The sequence below is a fragment of the Nansenia antarctica genome (assembly GCF_963989245.1).
Source record: "Nansenia antarctica genome assembly, chromosome: 10".
Lineage (NCBI taxonomy): Eukaryota > Metazoa > Chordata > Actinopteri > Argentiniformes > Microstomatidae > Nansenia > Nansenia antarctica.
Window position 1 is genome coordinate 27,382,092 of NC_137680.1, and position 22,776 is coordinate 27,404,867.

The window sequence follows — 22,776 nt, forward strand, 5'->3', positions numbered from 1 at the left end:
AGGTCGCTTTCACACAGGCCTCCACATTCTCTGGCTTCAGAGGGATGACACGCCTGTACATCCGCCAGCGGGCACAGAGGATGCCAAACGTGCACTCAACCACCAACCTGGCCCGGGACAGTCGGTAGTTGAAGATCCGTGTTGGACTGCCTGGATCATGCCTCCCTGCATAGGGCCTCATCAGGTTGGGCTTGAGAGGGAAAGCCTCGTCTCCAACAAACACATAAGGTACCGGACCAAGTTGGGCTGCCCCTGGGAGTGCTGCAGCTGGTGGGATGCCGCTGGTGCCATCCTGGAGTCTTCTACCAAAGGCAGACTCCCTGAGCGTACCCCCGTACCAGCAGGACAAGGGAATAGGTCCCCTTGTAGTTATAAAACTCAGACCCGGAGTTTGGGGGCGCCTGGACAACCACGTGCTTCCCATCAATGGAACCAACACAGTTGGGGAAGTTCCATTTGTCCTCGAACTCCTTAGCAGTGGCTCTCCAGTCTTGTTCCTTGGGCACAGGCATGAACTCAGCTACAAGACAATCCCATATAGCCCTGGATACTGTGGACACAATAAGTGCCACAGTAGACCAGCCCACACGATAGCTAAATGCTATTGTCTTGTAGGAGTCACCAGTCGCCAGGAAACTGCAAATAAATAAAAAAAAGTTTTAGAATTAACCAATAATGCATTCTACACACATATTTACTGATACTACATATAGGCATGTTGCCACAACACATACAGCAGTGCTTCTCAACAGGGGGGGCTCAAATGATCCCTAATAGGCTAATTATAGGAATACAGTAGATTAATTTGTATATGTATTAAAGACGCATAAAATGGTTTCCCATATGTCTACAGGTTGATCTGATATTTGACACACATTCAAAAACATGGGCTAGAATTTACCTACTGATCAACCTAAACGTTAAACTTAGAATTCTAGGTTCTACCAACTTGAATTCTAGGTTTGTTCTAGCTGGCCAAACATAACCTATTGTGTGCTATCTTTGGTCATTCATTCATTCATAGGGTATTCTACATTTTGATACATACCGAAGACAAATGGCAAGCCGTTCAGCAGCTCCGATGGCCTGTCTGTACGAGGTGGTAATGTTCGGACCTACTTTACGTAGGAGCAGGTCGAACTGGCACCGGTCCAACCGAAAGTACCGACGAAACTCCTCTCCATACAGTCGGAGCTCCAACACCAGCCGGTGGTACTCTCCGTGCTGCTTTCTGGTCCTATTGATGGGATGGATCCAGAAGCGCCGGACAGGTACGCTCTCCTCCGCCAAAGCAATCAAAACAGCCTTCCTTGTCATGGGTCTCATATTGGCTTCAGAGACAGTAATATAGTCATCAAGGCTATTTATTATGTTTATGGCGCAAAATGTTCCCTCCAAATACAGATAACCAATAAGAATCCTGTTATTATCATATAGGGCTCAGTGTTTCCTCCAGGATTTTTCCCATTAGTGGCGGAGCGGTTATCTTTCGCGCGGCGCGACGCGCACTGGCGCTCAAAACAAGGACGTAGTTTCACCAAAAACTAGAGGGTGGCAACAATTATAATTTCTTAAATAGCGGTTAAGTAATTAAAGCCGAGCAGGTGATTTTATATAGAAGGTGATCAAATACCAAGATATCCTACAGCTGCAGCGGAACATGCGGAACGCGCATTACACACACACACATGAGAGTACACACACAAAACCGGCTAACGTTACTCATTAACTGTTTACACAAGAAAAATCACAGTGTGACAGTCAGATGGAGCATTCGGTAAACAACAACAGCAAGGTAATGCTATCAGTTGAGTTAAAGAAAACCAACTCTTACCTTTGAGGACACCAACATGAGCCCTGCTTACCCGTACCTCCGCTGTTCTGTTCGTGGTGATTTTAGAGGCAATAGATTATTTTTGCCCCGCGCATATTGCTATGAATAGTTCGAAGCTAGGTGCTTGCACGTTAGGTGCGAGAATGCTCGGTTAACCCATTAGCGGGAACATTATATTTGTTTCACAAAATAGGCTGATTTAATTGACCATGAACATCAGAGACATACATTACGAATGTTCATTTAAAATACTCTATACTGAGCACTGCTATAAGAACATGAACCAGAGAACAGCAGTAAATGCAATAACCCACAGTCGTCGCTGATGATGTTGCATTTTCGATTAGGATACGGGATTAAAGGCACCGGCGACGGACTAAAAGAGAAATCCGTTTACCGGCTTTTTACACGCACATGAGTTGTTGTAAGACTCATAAATGTTTCATTTCCACGGCAAAACAAACAATACACAACGAGGGTTTAGTACTACCACCGCATGATACAGCTGCATGTCATAAACTCGTGTAGAACAGCTGGGGAGTCTGAATATGTTTTCAACAAGGCAACAACTCTGCTTCTCACTCCAATTTTAAATTGAGCTACGACTGCTAAGCAAACTAGCTAGATGAGTGTAAGGTTGCGTTCGTAAAGTCGCTCTGAGAGCGCTGGAGCGCACACTGGGCCCGACGTCATAGAGGAACCGAGTCATTTGATTGGACGAGAGGCATCCGAGTGCTGATCGGATTTCCTGAGTGAATTTACGAACGCAGCCAGTTTTGAAAGCGTGTCGCCTCGCGCCGCGCGCCTGTTGAGAGATTCAGTCTCGATTGCAGTGCGAACACAAACGACGAGGTTAATTGCAACATTGTAACATATTGTAAATAACTACGCCCTAAATCGTAACGAAATGTTGGTCTGGAAGCGGCCTAAATCTAGCTTCAATCTGCTTTTTTTCTGTTCTCCGGTCATAATAACTCGCTGCCTTTCTGCGCAGCCTGAATCAAAGTGGACTGTCTGAATCAATTAGTGGCGGAGGAAATTCATTCGTGGCGGCCCGCCACCAATAAATGCATATAGAGGAAACACTGGGCCTATAATAGCACGGGATATTAACAACAATGTTACTGTATTATTGGTTATGGGTTTTGGAGGGAACATTTGGCGCTATGAACATTATAAATAGCCTTGATGACTGTCTCTGATGCCAAGATCACTCGATGACCAGCTATGCCTATAGCCAACTGATTATATTTTAAGCTGTAATGTTATAACGTTATGTACTTATAACGTTATGTACTTATTCCAGTTGTGTTTGGCTGTATGTGAATGGGAAATTGTCCGAAAACTATCAATGATTTTAGACGATCGGACGCCAGCTGTCAAAACCAGGCTTAAATGTTTGAAACATTTGGCGCTATGAACATTATAAATAGCCTTGATGACTGTCTCTGATGCCAAGATGAGACCTATATGCTGTTTGCCTGCTCGCATAAACCATTGATTGTACCGAGAGCAATAGCTAAACTGACAGATCACTAGATGAACAGCTATGCCTATAGCCGACTGATTATATTTTAAGTTGTAATGTTATAACGTTATGTACTTATAACGTTATGTACTTATTCCAGTTGTGCTTGGCTGTATGTGAATGGGAAATTGTCCGAAAACTATCAATGATTTTAGACGATCGGACGCCAGCTGTCAAAACCCGGCTTCTGACTATTTGGTAGGGCTTGCTTACTAGCTAGCTAACGTTCACTAATGTTCAGCTATGGTTCTATGATTAAATAAAATTAACAAATGCCAGGTTTGTAGTTAAGGTAGTTAACGTTCATGGTTAAAACTAGCTACTGTTACGTTAGCTTTGCTAGTTAGCCGAGGCGAGAGCTCCGGGCAAGAAATTACTTCCGGTTGTTTTGACGGATCCAACGCAACGCAAAAGCTCACATTTTTTGACTGATTGCCGCACCCTGACGGTCAAGAAACGCAATGCAGAGCAACGCAACTGACGGCCAAGCTCCACCATGGCCATCGAGCGTTGCGTCTAATGTGCGTTGCGTCCGAAATTGGGATCAAATGCATTGTAATCAATGAAAGGTGCTCCACCTGCTGCGTAGCGTCGCGTCAGCGTTGCGTCCGATGGCTGCGTCCAAAGTAGACTTTCAAAAAAGTTTGATTTTTGACGGTGGATGGACGCAGACATCACAATGAGACGTGGGGCGCCCACGTGGGGCGTCAATCACCGCACCTGTGGTGAACTCTTGTTGCAGGAATGGATACTCTATGTATCAGAATGAATAAACGTTGGTATGATCATCATCTGACATGTCTGGAGTTTAGAATGATAAGGTTCTATCTCCGTTTAGAATGATAAGGTTCTATCTCCGTTTAGAATGATAAGGTTCTATCTCCGTTTAGAATGATAAGGTTCTATCTCCGTTTAGAATGATAAGGTTCTATCTCCGTTTAGAATGAGAAGGTTCTATCTCCGTTTAGAATGAGAAGGTTCTATCTCCGTTTAGAATGATAAGGTTCTATCTCCGTTTGTATGTAACTAGATTTATGGTTAAGGATAGGGTTAGATTTAAGGTTAGGGCAAGGTTTAGGATTAGTGGTTAGTTAGTTGAAATGTTGTTGACAGTTAGTTGAACATCTACTGAACTAGCAACTATCTATTTGGGAATATGTAGATAAAATATTACCCTGATTGGAAAATGTTCTGTATGATGTTGTTATTGTTGTGGACATAATTGCAGTCAAGGGTGAAATTATTCCCGTATACAAAACATGCCAGTGGAGCTAGAGTAGAACGTTGACGTTGACGCAACGTTGACGCGACGCAGCAGGTGGAGCTTGGACAACGGGAAGTTGACGCAACGTCGATGGCGAGTTGACGCGACGCAGCAGGTGGAGCTTGGCCGTTATCAACGCAACGGCAACGCAACGGCCCCATTGAGATGAATGACTTCCGGTGCAACGCAACGCAACGCAACGCAATGGCCCTGTGTGCAAGCGGCTTTACAGTACCTCAGGTAATACAGGTTACACTACCTCAGGTAATACAGGTTACACTACCTCAGGTAACCACACAATACAGATTAGAGGTTGCAGGTAACCACACAATACAGATTAGAGGTTGCAGGTAACCACACAATACAGATTAGAGGTTGCAGGTACAGGTTACATAGGGATGGGTGAATAACTGGATTACCCAGGACAGGAGATGACATCAATGGAAACTTGGAATACGGATGGGATTAGATACATGATGGGCCGGTTTCACAGACAAGGCTTAAGCCTAATCCTAGACTGAAAAGCATCTTCAATGGAGATTTTACATTGAAAGTGATTTAGTCACAGTTATTTGCTTGACTTAGTTTGCTGGTTGGTACAAGTGAACCAGTGGAATAGTCTCCAAATGTTCAAGCTCTATGTTTTTAACCCATATCTACTCTGGCACTGTGGTTACGTTACAAATTAGTTACATTTAAAAATGTCACTTTGTATTGTGTTACTAATTCATTTAAGTGCTGTTTGTATAAGGATTCTGTGACCTCTGCGTGTGGTCCCTTGTCATTTCAGATTTGGTGAGGCTGCATTCTCATTTTATGCACCCAAATTGTGGAATGCACTGCCAGTTTACATTAGGGATGCAACCTCAGCAAATATGTTCAAGTCAAGATTAAAAACCCCATCTTTTTAATATTGCCTTTAAATGACTAAATAATTAAATTATGATTATATAATGATTGGAGCACTTTGAGCTGTGACGTTTGCAGGAAAAACGCTATACAAATAAAAGTTATTATTATTATTATTATTGTGTTGTTTTCCCAGTGTGTTGAATAAGGTGACAGGACCTTTTCAGCCGCAGCCCTGTCCCTCTGGAACGCCCTCCCCAACAACATCAGACAGGCCAACACCCTGCCAACATTTAAACAGGCCCTCAAAACCCACCTCTTCAAGCTCGCCTTCACCAGTTAACCCTCTCCCCCTCCCCTTCCCATGTGTCCCCAGCACTACCTTAATTAGGCCCCTATACTTTCTTTCTTTTATTTATTTTTTGTTTCTTTTTATTATTACTAATCGATCTTTTCAGTTTGTAAAGCGTCTTTGAGTGTCTAGAAAAGCGCTATATCAGTCTAATGTATTATTATTATTATTATTATTATTATTATTATTATAAGGATTCTGTGACCTCTGACCTGCGTGTGGCCCCTTGTCATTCAGGCCAGCCTGGCTCCACCACCTCAGTCCTGGCCACGCTGGCAGCCCTGGCCGAAGCCTCTGGCCCCCTGGGAAGCTTCACCAGTGCAGGTAATACACAGCATATCCTCCATGCAGTGGCGGTTCTAGGATGTTTTAAATTGGGTGGCAGAGGGGTGGCAGAGGGGTGGCAAAGGATTTCTCGGGCGGGGCAGGGGGTCAAACATATACCATCTGTCTATTACTGAAATTATAGAGAATAGAGACATGGTTGACATATGTAGATTAGCTGTTGTACCCTTTAACGTTCCCTAAGGGGGGTGCATTTAACTGTGCAACTTATTTTAAATGTTTGGTTAGGGGAACCATCAGAGAAATATCAGCAAGGGGGACAACTGGTGGGGGGGCAGCTGCCCCAATGTAGAACCGCCGTTGCCTCCATGTCATATAGAGCATATCCTCCATGTCATATAGAGCATATCCTCCATGTCATATAGAGCATATCCTCCATGTCATATAGAGCATATCCTCCATGTCATATAGAGCATATCCTCCATGTCATATAGAGCACATCCTCCATGTCATATAGAGCATATCCTCCATGTCATATAGAGCATATCCTCCATGTCATATAGAGCATATCCTCCATGTCATATAGAGCATATCCTCCATGTCATATAGAGCATATCTTCCATGTCATATAGAGCATATCCTCCATGTCATATAGAGCATATCCTCCATGTCATATAGAGCATATCCTCCATGTCATATAGAGCATATCCTCCATGTCATATAGAGCATATCCTCCATGTCATATAGAGCATATCCTCCTTGTCATATATATTTTTACTATGTTTTTAGGTTGTTTTTGTTTTAACTTATTATGTTTTTAGGTTGTTTTGTTTTTAACTTATTATGTTTTTAAGGTTGTTGTTTTTCTCTCTGTAGCACTCTGATATTCTTTTGAATGAAAAGTGCAATACAAATAAAATGCATTATTATTATTATTCATGTTATGGATGGATGTGATGTTTTGGTTCTGAGGCACGGTGGTGCTTAACGTTGCAGTCTCGCCCGTCACCTCAGGCAAATCGGAGGACGCTATTGCGGCAGATTCGGTGAACTCAGTCATTCCGCATGTGGTGGGCGACGGGGGTCAGAGGGTCATCACCATAGTGACCGACCAGCACGGCAACCTGCAGCCCGCTGGGCTCGGGCAACAGTTCTATCTCACCATGCAGGGCCAGCAAAGTGAGCAGCACTCAGTTACATTTTTACATTTTTGGCATTTAGTAGACGCCTTATTCCAAAGCGACTTACAATCAATACATTTGACTAAGCAAGTGAATCATCAATCCACCAGTCGTAGCAGGAAGAGTAATCCAGCTCAGGCCCGGGGCCATTGATAGAGGGAAAAACCTTCTTCCATCACCTTCTTCTAAACCTAGCCTTTTTTTTAACATTTTTTTTTTATAGACACTGGAGAAACAGAGAGACAGGACAAGGGGGGCAATATAGGTTTTTAGGGGACACAGTAGAGGGGAAAAGCGGGTGTCTTCAGGAGACGCAGTGCTGGGGGGCAGTAGATGTCTCAGGACTCAGTTTCTCTACTATCAATAACAACAAGGAAAACAAATAAATAATTCTTCCTCCTTCTAGCATTGTAGCATAGATGATTCCTTATGATGGTGATTACTCATGATGACTGATGGATAGATGATTCACTTACTTAGACAAATGTATTTCGCTTTGGATAAAGGCGTTATGCTAAATGCGAAAAATGTATATAAAAAAAGAAAAGAAAATGTGTGATGTGGGCATCAACCCACCAACCACAGCCAAGCACCCAACAAGGCAGTAAATCAGCTAAGCTGCTGTAAAGCATCGACTTTCTTCAGCCTCTTTATGCCTCTCAAGTCATTGATAAGATGTTGAAAATAGGTGGAGTAGCCTAACACTTTATTAGGGTTAGGGTGCCTTTCCCACTGATATTTACTTAGATAACCCCCTGCACACATGTGTGTTGAGTTATAGTCAAGCTTTTTCACTGTAATGCGGTGTGTTGGGTCATGGACCACAGAAAATCTAAATCTGTAGATCCCAGGCCGACTCTGAAACATACATCGATGTGTAAATGTTGACGAACGTGTACTCAATCAATCACTGAGCTAAGAGGCATTAAAACATGTGCTTGTGTTTCTGAAGTGGTGGCAGTGCCCACCGGCCACATCACAGAGGAGGTGGTGGAGGAGGAGGCGCAGCTGCAGTCCACTCCCACACGCAAGAGGAGGATAGAGCCTTCTGCCAACCACACCAGCCCCAAAGACAAGGTCAGTGGGACCTTTACAACTACACGGCAGCCTTTAAGTTGTGGTTTTTCAGAAAAACTGTGGGAGGATTTTAGTTTTTTTAAGGACCACTTTGTACAAATGTCAGAACTGGAAATGATGAAATGTATATTTTTTTTATGAGAGGGCTTTCACAGTGATGCGTATCGGGGTTTTTTCTTTAGAAAAGCACCACAGGTTCAGGTGCTCCATCACCACGGCCTACAGCTGACATGCCCTCTCCTCCGCTGTTCCTGTCTTTCTCTACTGTCTCTGTCCAATAATAATAATAATATAAATATAATATAATATATCTATATAAGTATTTTCTTTAAAAAGAAAAAGTGAAAAAATACACGAGTAATATGCCCTCTCCTCCTTTCTTCCTGTCTTTCTCTACTCTCTCTGTCCAATAATAAACTTGTTTTTAATATATATATATATATTTTTTTTTTAAGTGAAGTTAAGTGAGTAGGAAAACGATTCCCCCCCCCCCATGTTTCTCCAGAAGTCGAAGGACAGCAGGGAGCAGCTCCAGAGACAGCTCCAGGAGGCCAACCGCAAGGCGCAGGAGTACCGGACGCAGCTGCTCCAGAAGGAGCAGGAGGCAGAGCAGTACCGCCTCCAGCTGGAGGAGGCCATCGCCAGCAGCAACATCACCACCGGCACCACCACCATGGACGTCCAGGAGGAGGAGGTGCTGATGGTGGTTCAGGAGGAGCAGCAGGAGGAGGAGACAGAAGAGAGAAGTGGAGGGGAGGAAAAAGTGGAGGATGGGAGGGATGGAGGAGTAGGAGGAGAGGAGGAGGAGGAGGAGGAGGATAAGGTGGATGTAGAGGACAATGTGGAAGGGGAGGAGGACAAAGCGGAAGAGGAGAAGAAAGGGGGAGAGGAGGACAAGGTGGAAGGAGAGGGTGACGTTGATGTCACGCTCCCAGAAGACGCCATACTGGTGAAGGAGGGGGAGGAGAGGGAGGCGGGATCAGGAGAGGATATGGCGTTGGAGGACACAGAGGAAAAGGGGGCGTGTCAGAGGAAGGTCACGCCCCCGAGGCGAGGCAGGGGGAGGGGCAGACGCAGGCGGAGGCACTAGTCAAACTAGTCCTCTAGTCTAGTCATGCTAGTTAACTAATTAGTTAACTAATTAGTCTACTCATGCTATCCCTCGCTCGATGGTTTTATAGGAATATTACTGTTATTACTTGTATCGTTATTTTATGAGCATTAATTGTTATTAGGATTGAACTTTTTTATATACTTTTTTATATACAATACTGAAATGAAGAGGCCATTGTTTTCGCACTTCCTGGCCAAAAGGAAGACAGGGTTCCCACGGGTCCTTGAAATCCTTGAAAGTTTGTGAATTTGAGAAAAAGAAATCAAGGTCTTAAACGTTTTTGAAAATAGACATGGGTCATTGAAAGAATTCCCCTCTCTCTCTCTCTCTCTCTCTCTCTCTCTCTCTCTCTCTCTCTCTCTCTCTCTCTCTCTCTCTCTCTCTCTCTCAAAAAAAAATAATGTATTCAAAAATGTTTTACTTAGCCCGTCAACTAGTTCTGTCTCAAACTATGCCGTGTTGGGTCCTTGAATTTGAGGGAATTGAGTCTTGAAAGGTGCTTGAATTTGATGTTTCAGAAGGTGTGGGAACCCTGTATACAATTGGCCAAAAAGAAGGACTTTTCCCAGCAGGCTCTGCAGCAGTCCAAAGCCCCTTTTCCACTACAGGGCCGACCCGGGCTGGCCTGCTTCTTTGGCGCTTTTCCATTAGTCGGCCCGGGTCGGCTCGGGTCGGTTCGGGTCGCTTCTTTAGCTACCCTTCGATACCAGGAACCAAATTTAGACCCGGAACCTTTTTGTCAGGCTGCGTGTGACGTGTGACGCTGCACACCGTTGATTGGTCAATGGAAATCGTCATCCCATGTTCATAGATTTCTTCGCTAATCGCCATCTTTAAATACCACATTCGCTCTTGGAAAATGTCACTACAGTTTCTGTAATAGCTTATTAATAAAGATTCGAAAAATTATGCTGACCATCGTATTATCTTAGTTTAATGTCATTTCAATGCATCATAGAACTTTTATTTACAACAAGCATAACACAAAAATCGCTATTATGCACCGTCTTTGCCCGTGAATAACACCGGCTATGGAGGTGGTACAAACACAATACTCCTTTGCTAACTTCACCATCGGTATACGGTCATTTTGAGCCCTTAACCACCGCGCTGACACCCCGAGAAGTTTTTAACCGTAAACTCAATGAACCGGGAGTTCACCCGCTGCTGCTCGCAGCACCGCGCCTGCTGGTTGAAACTCCCGTTGACAGCGGGGGGAGAGAAAGGTTTTACCAGGGAATTCGCTCCTCGCTGTGTCAACCGTGATAACAGTGTCGTATCGACACCATTCAAATGGTTTTGGATTCCCTGTCCTCTCCCCTATCCGGACACGTTTGAATTGTTATCCTAACCCACGGTAAACCGAAGTTATTAACCCGCAAAGGGTGCCTCCGTTTACCGTCTTTGCCCGTGAATAACACCGGCTGTGGAGGTGGAGAGACAATTTCTACCAGGGAATTCGCTCCTCGCTGTGTCAACCGTGATAACAGTGTCGTATCGACACCATTCAAATGGTTTTGGATTCCCTGTCCTCTCCCCTATCCGGACACGTTTGAATTGTTATCCTAACCCACGGTAAACCGAAGTTATTAACCCGCAAAGGGTGCCTCCGTTTACCGTCTTTGCCCGTGAATAACACCGGCTGTGGAGGTGGAGAGACAATTTCTACCAGGGAATTCGCTCCTCGCTGTGTCAACCGTGATAACAGTGTCGTATCGACACCATTCAAATGGTTTTGGATTCCCTGTCCTCTCCCCTATCCGGACACATTTGAATTGTTATCCTAGGGTTAGTTATTAACCCGCAAAGGGTGCCTCCGTTTACCGTCTTTGCCCGTGAATAACACGGCACACAATGATACTACAGTTCATAAAGCAGACAAGTGAAGGCAGTGGTTTTAAGGGTTCAAAAAACATGACTTTATTATGTGTACATAGCTTCCTCTCTCTCTTTCTCTTTCTCTCCAAAAAAACACGGTTAATAATATACCACATGCCGAGGAAAAACCGAGCCGAACCGAGCCGAAGCGAGCCGGGCCGATAATGGAAAAGCGCCACAAGCTAACCCAATGTATGAGTCAGTCATCTTAATGGACCTATTGCTAAGCCACGCCCCAGAATTTTTACTGTCCAATCATATCACAGCAAAAGTCACTACGGGCAGAAAACTCGGACGAACAAATCTGTTGGTGAAAAGCTTCTAGACAAAATATTCTTGTCATCTTTAAAAAACATTACTTGCTGTGGTAAATCAGAAATCAGAAATTTGCCAACTCCCGCTGTTGTAAGTCATTGAATGTCATTCAATCACGGTCGGTCAGTCAGTCACTGTCAGTGAAGCGTTGTTTGTATGTCCAAGTTTTCAAAGGGGGCGTGGCTTAGCGATAGGTCCATTCACCCAGAAGGGAATGAGGAGGGTGTGAGTGACGGAATCAGCAACCCTCACTCAGTCTATATATATAGACACGTAAATATATATGCATATTCATGTGCATGAATTAGCACTATATCTGAGAAGATACATAAGGTCACTGAGGTAAAGTGGCCATTACACTTATCCTGAATCTTTTAGTGCACAAATTGGTTGTAAATGTACGTACCGATACTGCAATGTGAGTTTGATTGAATTGAGCCCTTGAATTGAGCTCTCTTACGTTAAGAATACGTTTGGCAGAACGTTTGGAGGTACTGTCAGTGTCTAAACTGCACGGCAGGCTCCCGAGGCCTCCTCAGTATCATGTCCATGTATGGTGAGCATTGTACATATATGTACAGTATGTACTGTGTAACCTAGTCCATGTAGTTATCTTCTGTCTGTCTTCCCATTGTTTTACTTTTAAGATGTGTTTTATGTGAGGTAAGAAATGATGTTAATAAGTTAGAATCAGCATTGTTAGCTGTTGTTGGTCTTCCACCTCTTCGTCAACCCCCAACCTCCCTGGCAAATGTTGATTCATGTTGATTCCTGTCCTTGTGTGAAGTCCGCAGCATTGCACACCGGGCTCCAGATTTATCTGTGACCTTCTCTACTCCTGCCGTTCTCTGTCTCCGAAGGTGTCGTCCCCCCCGTCCCCCCTTCTGCTAGCTCTCGACACCAGGAATGGTCCATAATACTAAAATGAGCAAAGTTATCAGATTGCATTTTGGTCAGATTCCAAGTTTTATGAGGCTGCGTGTGTGTGTATGTGTGTGGGTGTGGGGGGTGGATGGTGTGTGTGTGTGTATGTGTGTGGGTGTGGGGGGTGGATGGTGGATGGCGTGTGTGTGTGTGTGGGGCGGGGGGGGGGGGTGTGCCAGTGTTTTGAACATGTGAGTGAGGTTGAGGTGTGGGGTATATGATGTTTCACCACTTAGGTCACGTTACGATTAACATTATATTTTTGTCCATTTACCTCATATTTCAAGGAAGAATTGTTCGATTTTAGATGTATTTAACATAATGTAAATTATTTCTAAGCTTTTTTTTCTCCAACGTATTTTGTTCTTTTGCTTGATGTGATTTCAAAACGTTCTATTCTAAGACCAGCGTCCGTGAAAAGACAATGTAGTCTCCAAACTAAGCTCTCTCAAAGAAATCTTGTTTACACATTGCACTCTTTTAGGCTGGTTTGTTAAACACTACAACATCTTCTCTGTGAACCAAGTTCTCCTGCTTTTGTACATTTTTTTTACAAGAAACTTCCTTTTTTTTGTAAGAAACACTATCGGGAGTGGGTGGGGGTTATCTTCCCATTGGTTTGAGAAAGATTTTGATACAAATAATATTCTTGGGGGGCAGGGGGGGGGGGGGGGGGTGGATTGAGAAATGTAAAATGTTAAATAGTTTTCTATGTGGAATATTGTTTTCTTTACAAAAAACAAAAATGTATTTTTTAGAATAATAAATATGCACCTGTTGTTATTCTACTGCTGTCTGGCGAGTCCTTGCATATTAATTGGAGTGGTTTCATCATGGTGCATTTATGTGTTTACGCCCAAGGACATACTGAATAATGAACAAGCTTAATTGTTAATGCATAAATCAAATAAAAATGTAGCAGTTTAACAAGAACTACAGACTCACATACTCTTTGTCTCTCACTAGATGATTTGCTACCCCAGCTTGCTTCCTGTTAACACACTCCAGTAACTCCAGTAGTTCATGTTGCGTAATTGAGTAGGTCACTCATATTAGGATTCTGTTCCCATCAACACCCCCAGCCTCCACCTGCTTTGGTTCTGCTCTGTCTGTATCTATCAGGGGGGGGGGGGGGGTGATAGATATGGACTGCACTTATATAGCACCTTTATCCAAAGCACTTTACAACGGCCTCTCATTCACCCATTCACACACACATTCACACACCAATGGCGGCAAGCTGCCATGCAAGGCGCCGGCCCGCTCACTGGGAGCAATTTGGGGTTCAGTGTCTTGCCCAAGGACACTTCGACATGTAGCCAGCCGGGGCTCGAACCGCCGATCTGCCAAGCTTGCGATCATTAGACGGCGGCTCTACCTCCTGCGCCACAGCCGCCCCAGATGATAGATGTATGGGCTCCCTGCCATGTAATCTACATGTATCTCTAACAGAGTGGAGAGAATGAAAGCATATTACTATATATTACTACACATTGCTAGCATTGGTTGTTGACAAAGTGAGTTGATTAACGTAAACTACCCTACTTTGTAATACCTTTTTCTGTGTAGGATCAGTCAGTTATAGAAATCACTTCCATTGCCTTACAATTCTTTTTTTTCTCAATGTATTTTCTGTAATTTTTTTCTTTATTTTTTCCAGTTATTTCATCATCTTAGAATATGACTGGTGGAAATATTTTTCAGAAATCAACATTTTAAATGTTTAAAATGTTTGACATTTAGCAAACACTTTTACCCCAAAGCGATTTACAAGTACATTTGTCTCAAGTAAGTGAATCATCTGACCAGTGGCGTAGCGCAAAATCCCGGGGCCCCCCCGCAAGGTGGCGGCGGGGGCCCTTTCGCAACGGAGTAAAAAAATAAATAAATAAAAAAGTGCGTTTTTTAGAGGCCGATGCGTTATTGACGTTGCGAAATTTCGCAATATGCACTCTACATTCTAAATGCTTGACTTAGCAAAAGGTACAAACAAGTGAGAGCAATAGCCTATAACTAAAACCAAATGGTAGACTACACTACATCAGTAGAATGTATTATAAGTAGAATAGTACAAGATTTATTTATTTTAACAAAGTGTGGTGTGCACAGCAGTGTGATATCTGTAAACATATCTGTAGACTCTCCGCTAAGGGTTGCCAGATGGGATTGAGAATTTCCAACCTAATCAATCTAAAAACTTCTAAATCCACCAAAAACCAGCCAATCTGGCAACCCTGTCTCCGCTGCATCAGAGTCTACTTGTTGCGTAAAATTGGCCAGGGTTAGTCAAATCCTTTGTTGGACATCTCGTTTCTTAAGTCCTGGTATATTGTGGCATTTCTTTACTGTTTGCCATCTGGTCTAGGAATACCCAGGGAGACGCAGACAGCAGAAGTAGAATAGAATAGTAGAATAGAAAAAGAAACAGCTATATATCTAGCCTAACCATGCTGAATTATGTACCTGTATGATGCACTGACAGCCTGTGACTGTGAACCTGGCCGGACCCTGCCTTTCTGCCTGAGTTTGAGTATGATGCTGCCCAAATAAATGTTATTGTTTAGTGCTGTACGCTTTCGTGGTATTATATTGTGTGAATTATCATCTGTATGTTGTTTTTCTTTCACTCGACTAACCGCCGAGATAATACTTGAGACATGTACTTCCGTAAACATACATTTTTTATTGGATTTTTTTACAATATCGGACCGACAGTCCCACATATAGCGGCTATAATGTCCGAATAGAGAATCTATCACCACCTAAAGAATGCTTATTGTACTTTGTATTGTATTTTCGCTTGCTCATTTTCCTTGTGTCTCGCTGCCTACGTGTGATGTCAAAGTCATGTTGCTATTGGATACGGCTAACCATGTATATATTTTTAAATATAGGCCTATATATTAAAATTAAGGTTGACACAATGAAGGGCCACTTATTTTCTTTGTTTTATATATTTTTAAATTATAAAAATAAATAAATAAAAATAATGTGGATCCAATGTTAGGGGGCCCCCTAGTGGCTGGGGCCCCCCCGCGGTGCGTCGCTTGCGGGCCCGTCCGCTACGCCACTGCATCTGACAACATGTTTTTGTTGTAAATACAAATTATGCACTTTTGGTTAGATGCCAAACTGCATTTCGTTGTCTGGGTACTATCTAATCTAATCTAATCTAAAAGCAGCATTATGTTTGACCCCTTTTATGCTTTTGGTACAATTACAGACCCTTACTACTAAGAAACATCCAACATGGCACCTGTAGCTCTCACTGAGGATATCAGGTGTTATACAACAGTTAGTTCCGACCAAGTAATTTGATTGGACAAGAGGCATTCCATGAGTGCCGATATACAGTATAACAGCACTAGGACTTTTAACTATATGTATCACGCCACCGCACAGATGTTCTACTAAATGACCGTTAATTAGACTACATGTTTGTGTTCAGGTTACTAGACAACGGTCCATTTGAAGTTCAGTTGCGCAACTATTTTTGCGGCCTCGTACCTACGACCGAATCACAGCCGTGCTGATATTCAGTATAACAACCCTCCCTCTCGTGTGATATTGCTTAAATAGCTTTAGTAAGAAAAGAGAGGTAGGGGCCTACATGGGTTTCTTCTGGCTCAGTGGGAGAGCAGCTGGGGCATCATAGTTGGTCCCTCAGGAACAGTGCAGTATTATGATGCCAAGGGTGGTTGATACCAGTCTTTAGATTAGATAAGATTAGATTCAACTTTATTGTCATTGCAGAGTACAAGTACCAGACAACGAATTACAGTTTAGCATCTAACCAGAAGTGCAAATATAGATATACGTAGTGATATAAGAACATGATATAAAAACATATAATGTATTGAGGTGTCATGTATTGATGGTGTCATTGTCACCATCTGCCTTTTCACTGGGACTTACACATACACAGACATGAGGTATTTAGAATATTGCTACATGGGGCGCTTGGTGGCGTAACGCACTGTTAAGTGTCGACCTTGTAACCGCAGGGTTCCTGGTTTGTCTCCGGCCACGGACATATCCTGCATGTCATCCCTTCTCTCTCTCTCTCTCTCTCTCTCTCTCTCTCTCTCTCTCTCTCTCTCTCTCTCTCTCTCTCTCTCTCTCTCTCTCTCTCTCTCTCTCCCATCCTTATTGAATGTTATTGAATTAACACCTGAGGACAAACAGGCGGACAATTAAATCCTGCAGTAACCCACTTGCTGTGCACTAAATGAGTGGACAGATGTCCCATTGTCAGAGGCCTGATACAGTGTTTTTGCGCACTGCGAGGGTCAAATTCTGATTAACATGTCTGTTTTATTTATTTAATTTGTGTGTGTCTGTCAGAGTCCTACAGTGGTTGTTGAGTTGAGTCCTCAATGCAAACAATATAGGAGACAATAGTACTGTGTTTTCCAATCAGTCTCTGTTTACCACTTTGGTACCATTTGGGAATTCAAACTAACTACTGTAGCAAAAGAAGGGGAGCTTAACATTTTTTGCTTATTTTTTTTTAAAGCTTAAAAAAAAAAAAAAAAACACTTAATCTGCTTTTAATTGAGTGTATTTTAAAGAGTTAGGCTAGGCTTCTTTTTTTTTTTTTTTACTGATTGATTTGTTTTATTAGAATTGTATAGTTTTTATTGTTACTGTATCTTACTTCATTTGTTCTGCTTTTAATTTGACTTTGATTTTATTGTCATTTTATCTCACGTGTAAATGTAAAGCACTATGAGTACACATTACGTTGTATGAATAAGTGCTATAGAAATAAATGTGCCTTGCCTTGCCTTAATTGCACAGGAAAAATCCCACCATCTGGCTGAGTCACTGCAAGCTGCTGCACATTATCTGGCTGATCGCTGGTATTATCCGGCTTGTTTACATTCCAGGATGTGAATGAAGCGTCACACTGCTCTAACCAATAATATCCCCAAAATACAGTATAAAATGAGATTGAATCAAATAAGCTTTATATAGAGTGAGGCGATTGCTTAGGGATTAGACATGCTATCAAATTGGTCACAATGGTGACAAACAATGGTGCCGCTGTTAATTACACCGTCAGTGTCTTCAGTGATGCAAATGATTTGCCTCTGGTGGGGCTCATTGCTGGAGCCATCAGCTCGCCTGACTGTGAGTCAGCAGGATTCACTGTAGCCTGACTGTGAGTCAGCAGGATTCACTGTGAGTCAGCAGGATTCACTAGTCGACAAGAAACGGCTGCACACATATTAGAAGTTACCAAGTGAGCCAGTTCTTTGGTAACGCACTCAGACATCTGTTGGATGGCATTAACCTACTCAATGCTCTCATCTCCATCTGTTCATTATATTTTGTATATATTGTATGTATTATATTTTGAATTAATTCATTTTATTTCACAGTTTTTAAATACATATGGTACACAGTTTCTCTATATGGTAAACAACAACAACAACAACAACAACAACAACAACAACAACAACAACAATACCCACAGTAGAAGAACAATGTCTAACAAACACTGCCTTTACTCTTCCTGTTAGACAACATATGATTTCTGTGTTTCTGCGTTAAGTATCCAAAGCGAGTTACTATAATTGGGCGCATCATATTTCACAGACTCAGAGTAGTATCATATTTCACAGACTCAGAGTAGTATCATATTTCACAGACTCAGAGTAGTATCATATTTCACAGACTCAGAGTAGCATCATATTTCACAGACTCAGAGTAGTATCATATTTCACAGACTCAGAGTAGTATCATATTTCACAGACTCAGAGTAGTATCATATTTCACAGACTCAGAGTACCGTAGTATCATATTTCACAGACTCAGAGTAGTATCATATTTCACAGACTCAGAGTAGTATCATATTTCACAGACTCAGAGTAGTATCATATTTCACAGACTCAGAGTAGTATCATATTTCACAGACTCAGAGTAGTATCATATTTCACAGACTCAGAGTAGTATCATATTTCACAGACTCAGAGTAGTATCATATTTCACAGACTCAGAGTAGTATCATATTTCACAGACTCAGAGTAGTATCATATTTCACAGACTCAGAGTAGTATCATCATATTTCACAGACTCAGAGTAGTATCATATTTCACAGACTCAGAGTAGTATCATATTTCACAGACTCAGAGTAGTATCATATTTCACAGACTCAGAGTAGTATCATATTTCACAGACTCAGAGTAGTATCATATTTCACAGACTCAGAGTAGTATCATATTTCACAGACTCAGAGTAGTATCATATTTCACAGACTCAGAGTAGTATCATATTTCACAGACTCAGAGTAGTATCATATTTCACAGACTCAGAGTAGTATCATATCAAACCTGGATTATGGAAAATGAAAAGATACAGTTGACACCACAGGCAGACAATACCACTCAATACCAGCTCAACCTTTCCTTCATACCCATGCTCAGATAAACCTTTCCTTCATACCCATGCTCAGAGAAACCTTTCCTTCATACCCATGCTCAGATAAACCTTTCCTTCATACCCATGCTCAGATAAACCTTTCCTTCATACCCATGCTCAGAGAAAAAGCTTTCCTTCATACCCATGCTCAGATAAAAAGCAAAAATGGACACCAATTGTGATGAAAAATAAATGGTTTATTGACTGATATGTTGACCGTGATGATAGCCTGGAGTGGCCATGATAGTAATTTTTGCCATTTTGAAGAAGAAGAATGTTTCTATTTGCAATCAACTTGTCAGTCAATCGTTGGAATTTTATATTGTTTTGTTCTAGGCACAGGGTCAGCCGTAGATGGTTTATTATTATTATTATTATTATTACAGTTTTTCCCAATTGCTAAAACACAAAAGCCAATTCTCTAAATCAAATGACCAGTTCTCTAAACACATTTAATAAAACTAGCCCCCATTTGCCAAAACCATAAACACATTTCACATGAAGACACAATTCATAAAACACAATCCTCCTTTTCTCATAAATCTAAACACATTTTGTCTTGCTAAAACACAAGTTGCAAAAAACTCTGCTCAAATTCTCAAATTAAAGCTCATGTGATGCAAAATGCTTGCCACAGTCAGCAAAATTTGAACACAATGAACACACCTGGCTTCATTCATTAAACATAACAACTCAAAATGTAAGACACTTGTTGCAAATTATTGTGGTGTGTGTGTGTGTGTGTGTGTGTGTGTGGTATAGTTCCATAAATACATTAAAAAAAAAAACATCACACCTTGAACATTGTTTTCAGTGAGTATTGTTGTGTGTAATGGATCTTCTGTAGTGTTTGCATTGAGTTGTGATACAGTACAGTAGTGTACATGTTACGGTGCATGTGGGAATACAGGTGCTAGGGTGCTAGGGTTAAGGTTAGGGTTAGGATTAGGGGTAGGGTTAGGGTTAGGGTTAAAGTTAGGGTTGGGGTTAGACATGCCAGCATGTACCAAGTCACCCTAGCACCTAACCCTAACCCTAGTTTTCCCACATGTACCGTATTCCCACATGTACCGTAACATACATACTGTATTTTCTGTAGATTTACATACTGTTCATATGAAACACACAAATCTATGAATGCCCAATACTCTACAGTGATATATTATGAGAACAGATACTGTAAGGTTTCTAAAAATGTGCTTTGGCAGTTGTGAAAAAAAAGAACATTCTCACACACTGAACATTGTGTTTTCATAGTATATACTGTATGTATAGTGTTTACATTTTTGCAGGCTTTGAGCAGCTGTTTTGGTGTGAAAGTTTGAGTTTTGAAGAGAGAAGGTGTGGTTTTGTTTATGTAGCTTTAGAAAAGTGTGTTGTGTTTAGAGTTTTGGGAAAATGGAGGTAAGTTTTGTGAAATGTGTTTTAGCAATTGAGAAAAACTGTATTATTATTATGCCCTTGGAGGGGATCAAACCAGCGACTTTTCGATTGCTAGCCGGCCTATCCTATGGAGATTTAGTCTTCACATCAAAATAAATACCTGTGTGGGTCCAGACATCCATGGGATGCTACTCGATTCCATAGCTCAGTTTGAGAATAATAGTCAAAGTGGTTGAAATTGAAACATTCTAGGAAGAGTGGAATGTTTACGTTCTATTGATATGAGCGATTGGTTTCTTTATTCGACTCATTGCTGAGTTTTGGCACCGTCCAAAGATCCTGACGCAGAGGTACCCTGAGATTATTGGTTTTGTGAAAATCTAAATGGTGCTACACCTTATTTCACTAGACTTTCAGCTTCATGTTTGGAATGCATGTGTGGGAATGCTCACACAAAGGGTTCACCCCAAAACATTGGTGAGAATGTCCAGGAACCATGTGTATGTGAATGTAGCCTATTCGGCTATATTCACCAGGATAGTTTTACAGAGGTAATCAGAAATGCAGACAATAGAGCACCACGTGTATTTGACACTAGTGATTCAAAGGAGGCTATTGCTATGTTTTCCGCCGCTGACTGAAGACCCCATCACTTCAGGCTACATCTTAACTGTCCCTCCTAAAGACCCCTTCATCCCCACTGCCCCCCCTGTACAGTTTCTCTACTGTAAATATGAATACAAAAATGTTTTCCTTCCTTCTTCTAGCATTGTGACTACCAATGGCCCCTGGCACTAACATAGATTTGTTTTTCTTATAATAACTGATGGATAGATAATTCACTTACTTAGACAAATGCATTTGTTGTAAGTCGCTTTGGATAAAAGTGTCTGCTAAAATTGTTACGGACGGGGTCGCCTTTTCCATGGCGACTCCTTGGCGCTTCCCTCTGGCGGCGCTGTGACACTACTGCGCTCCCTGTCCCCCCCTCATCATCAAGGACTGATTTGTTGCACTTGTTCATATGTGGTTCACCTGTGTGTTTACAGCCTCACTTCCCTGCACTACCTGTGGGATAATGTCTCTGTGTGTTTTCCAAAGTAAGTGTGTGCTTCAGCTCTGTTTAACTGTACGCAGGAATTGAGAGGTGTTCTCCCCTGTTGGTTTGGCCTATAGTTTTCGCAGCGGTTTTTTGAGCAGTGTTGTGTTCTCCCTGTGGGGTTCTGCGTTGTTTTAGCACAGGGTTTGAGATGTGTTCTCCTTGTGGGGTTTTCTTTATAGTTTTTTTTCCATCTCAGTAAAGAGTACTTTGCTCTGCCAATCGCTGCCTGCCGTCTTCACTTTGTCCTGCACCGCACCTGGGTCCACATCACACACACCACAACGTTACACTAAATATAAAAAATGTAAATGTACCGTTATGGAATGTTATGTTATGGAAATGGAATGTGTACATTAGTGAGTGTTTAGGAGAATGAAAGAGGAGAATGAGTCTGGGCTATAGAGATGGAACAACTGGTCTACCTCTATGGTCTGGGCTATAGAGATGGAACAACTGGTCTACCTCAATGGTCTGGACTGTGTTGATGGCCTCCAGTAGTTCAGACCAGAGGCCAGGGGGCAGCAGAGCAGAATGTGCCCATTGAGCACAGCTTAGTCCTGGCCACGTGGAGCTGGAGGCTGTGTCCAGACTCTGGATGAGGTTTGAGGTTGTCTTAGATCCCTCAGGTGTGAGGGGAGCGGTTTGAAGGACACATTTGAAGGTCAGCAGCAAGACTTTGATTTCCTATGGATAAAACAACCTTGTACATTCAATGGGCAAATCACAACATGTTAAACACATATCCCTCTAATTTTGAATATTCATAAATAGGCTATTAGTAATTAATAACCTCTATTTGACAGATGAACAGCTACAGGCTTTAATAAAAAATGCATCCACTTTTCCCAGATTAGTCTTCAGGGATATTGATGTCTGAAAGTAAAATGGTAATAAGGTTGAGGTTTCCATACTTAGAGATTATACAGCTGTCCTCTTGAGAACATTCAAAATAAGAAACTATTATCAGGCTCATCGATGCGAAAATGTTCCACTTTGCCAATTACTTGAACACTCAACAATATCCTCCAAATAGCTTTTCTATAAACTTTAAATCCAAACTGAAAACGACTGATTCAGTGAGAGCTGGAACATTTAAATGATGTTATTATATCGATGTTATGTTGACCTGCAACACCCTCATTAGTCAGAGCCAGACTTAAGGAGTTTAGCGAGCTCTGTTTGATGGAATTTAAATTTCAATGTGCGTCATCAGCACCAAAGTTGTGCATGTTCAATTCAAGTGAAAATGTAAAAAAAAAAAAAAAAT

General features: G+C 42.1%; 1 protein-coding gene across 1 annotated transcript in view; it reads left to right on the plus strand.

The window, feature by feature from the left end:
- gabpb2b (GA binding protein transcription factor subunit beta 2b) overlaps nucleotides 1-12,594 on the plus strand; it is a gene marked incomplete at both ends in the record, with an annotated part of 16,704 nt that extends 4,110 nt beyond the window's left edge. Inside the window, 5 exons of the mRNA XM_080541144.1 lie at nucleotides 6,065-6,151; nucleotides 7,127-7,291; nucleotides 8,246-8,370; nucleotides 8,876-9,073; nucleotides 12,538-12,594. Coding sequence (XP_080397270.1) covers nucleotides 6,065-6,151; nucleotides 7,127-7,291; nucleotides 8,246-8,370; nucleotides 8,876-9,073; nucleotides 12,538-12,594 — 632 coding nt within the window. The remainder of the gene's footprint in view (nucleotides 1-6,064; nucleotides 6,152-7,126; nucleotides 7,292-8,245; nucleotides 8,371-8,875; nucleotides 9,074-12,537) is intronic.
- Nucleotides 12,595-22,776: the final 10,182 nt, after the last annotated feature.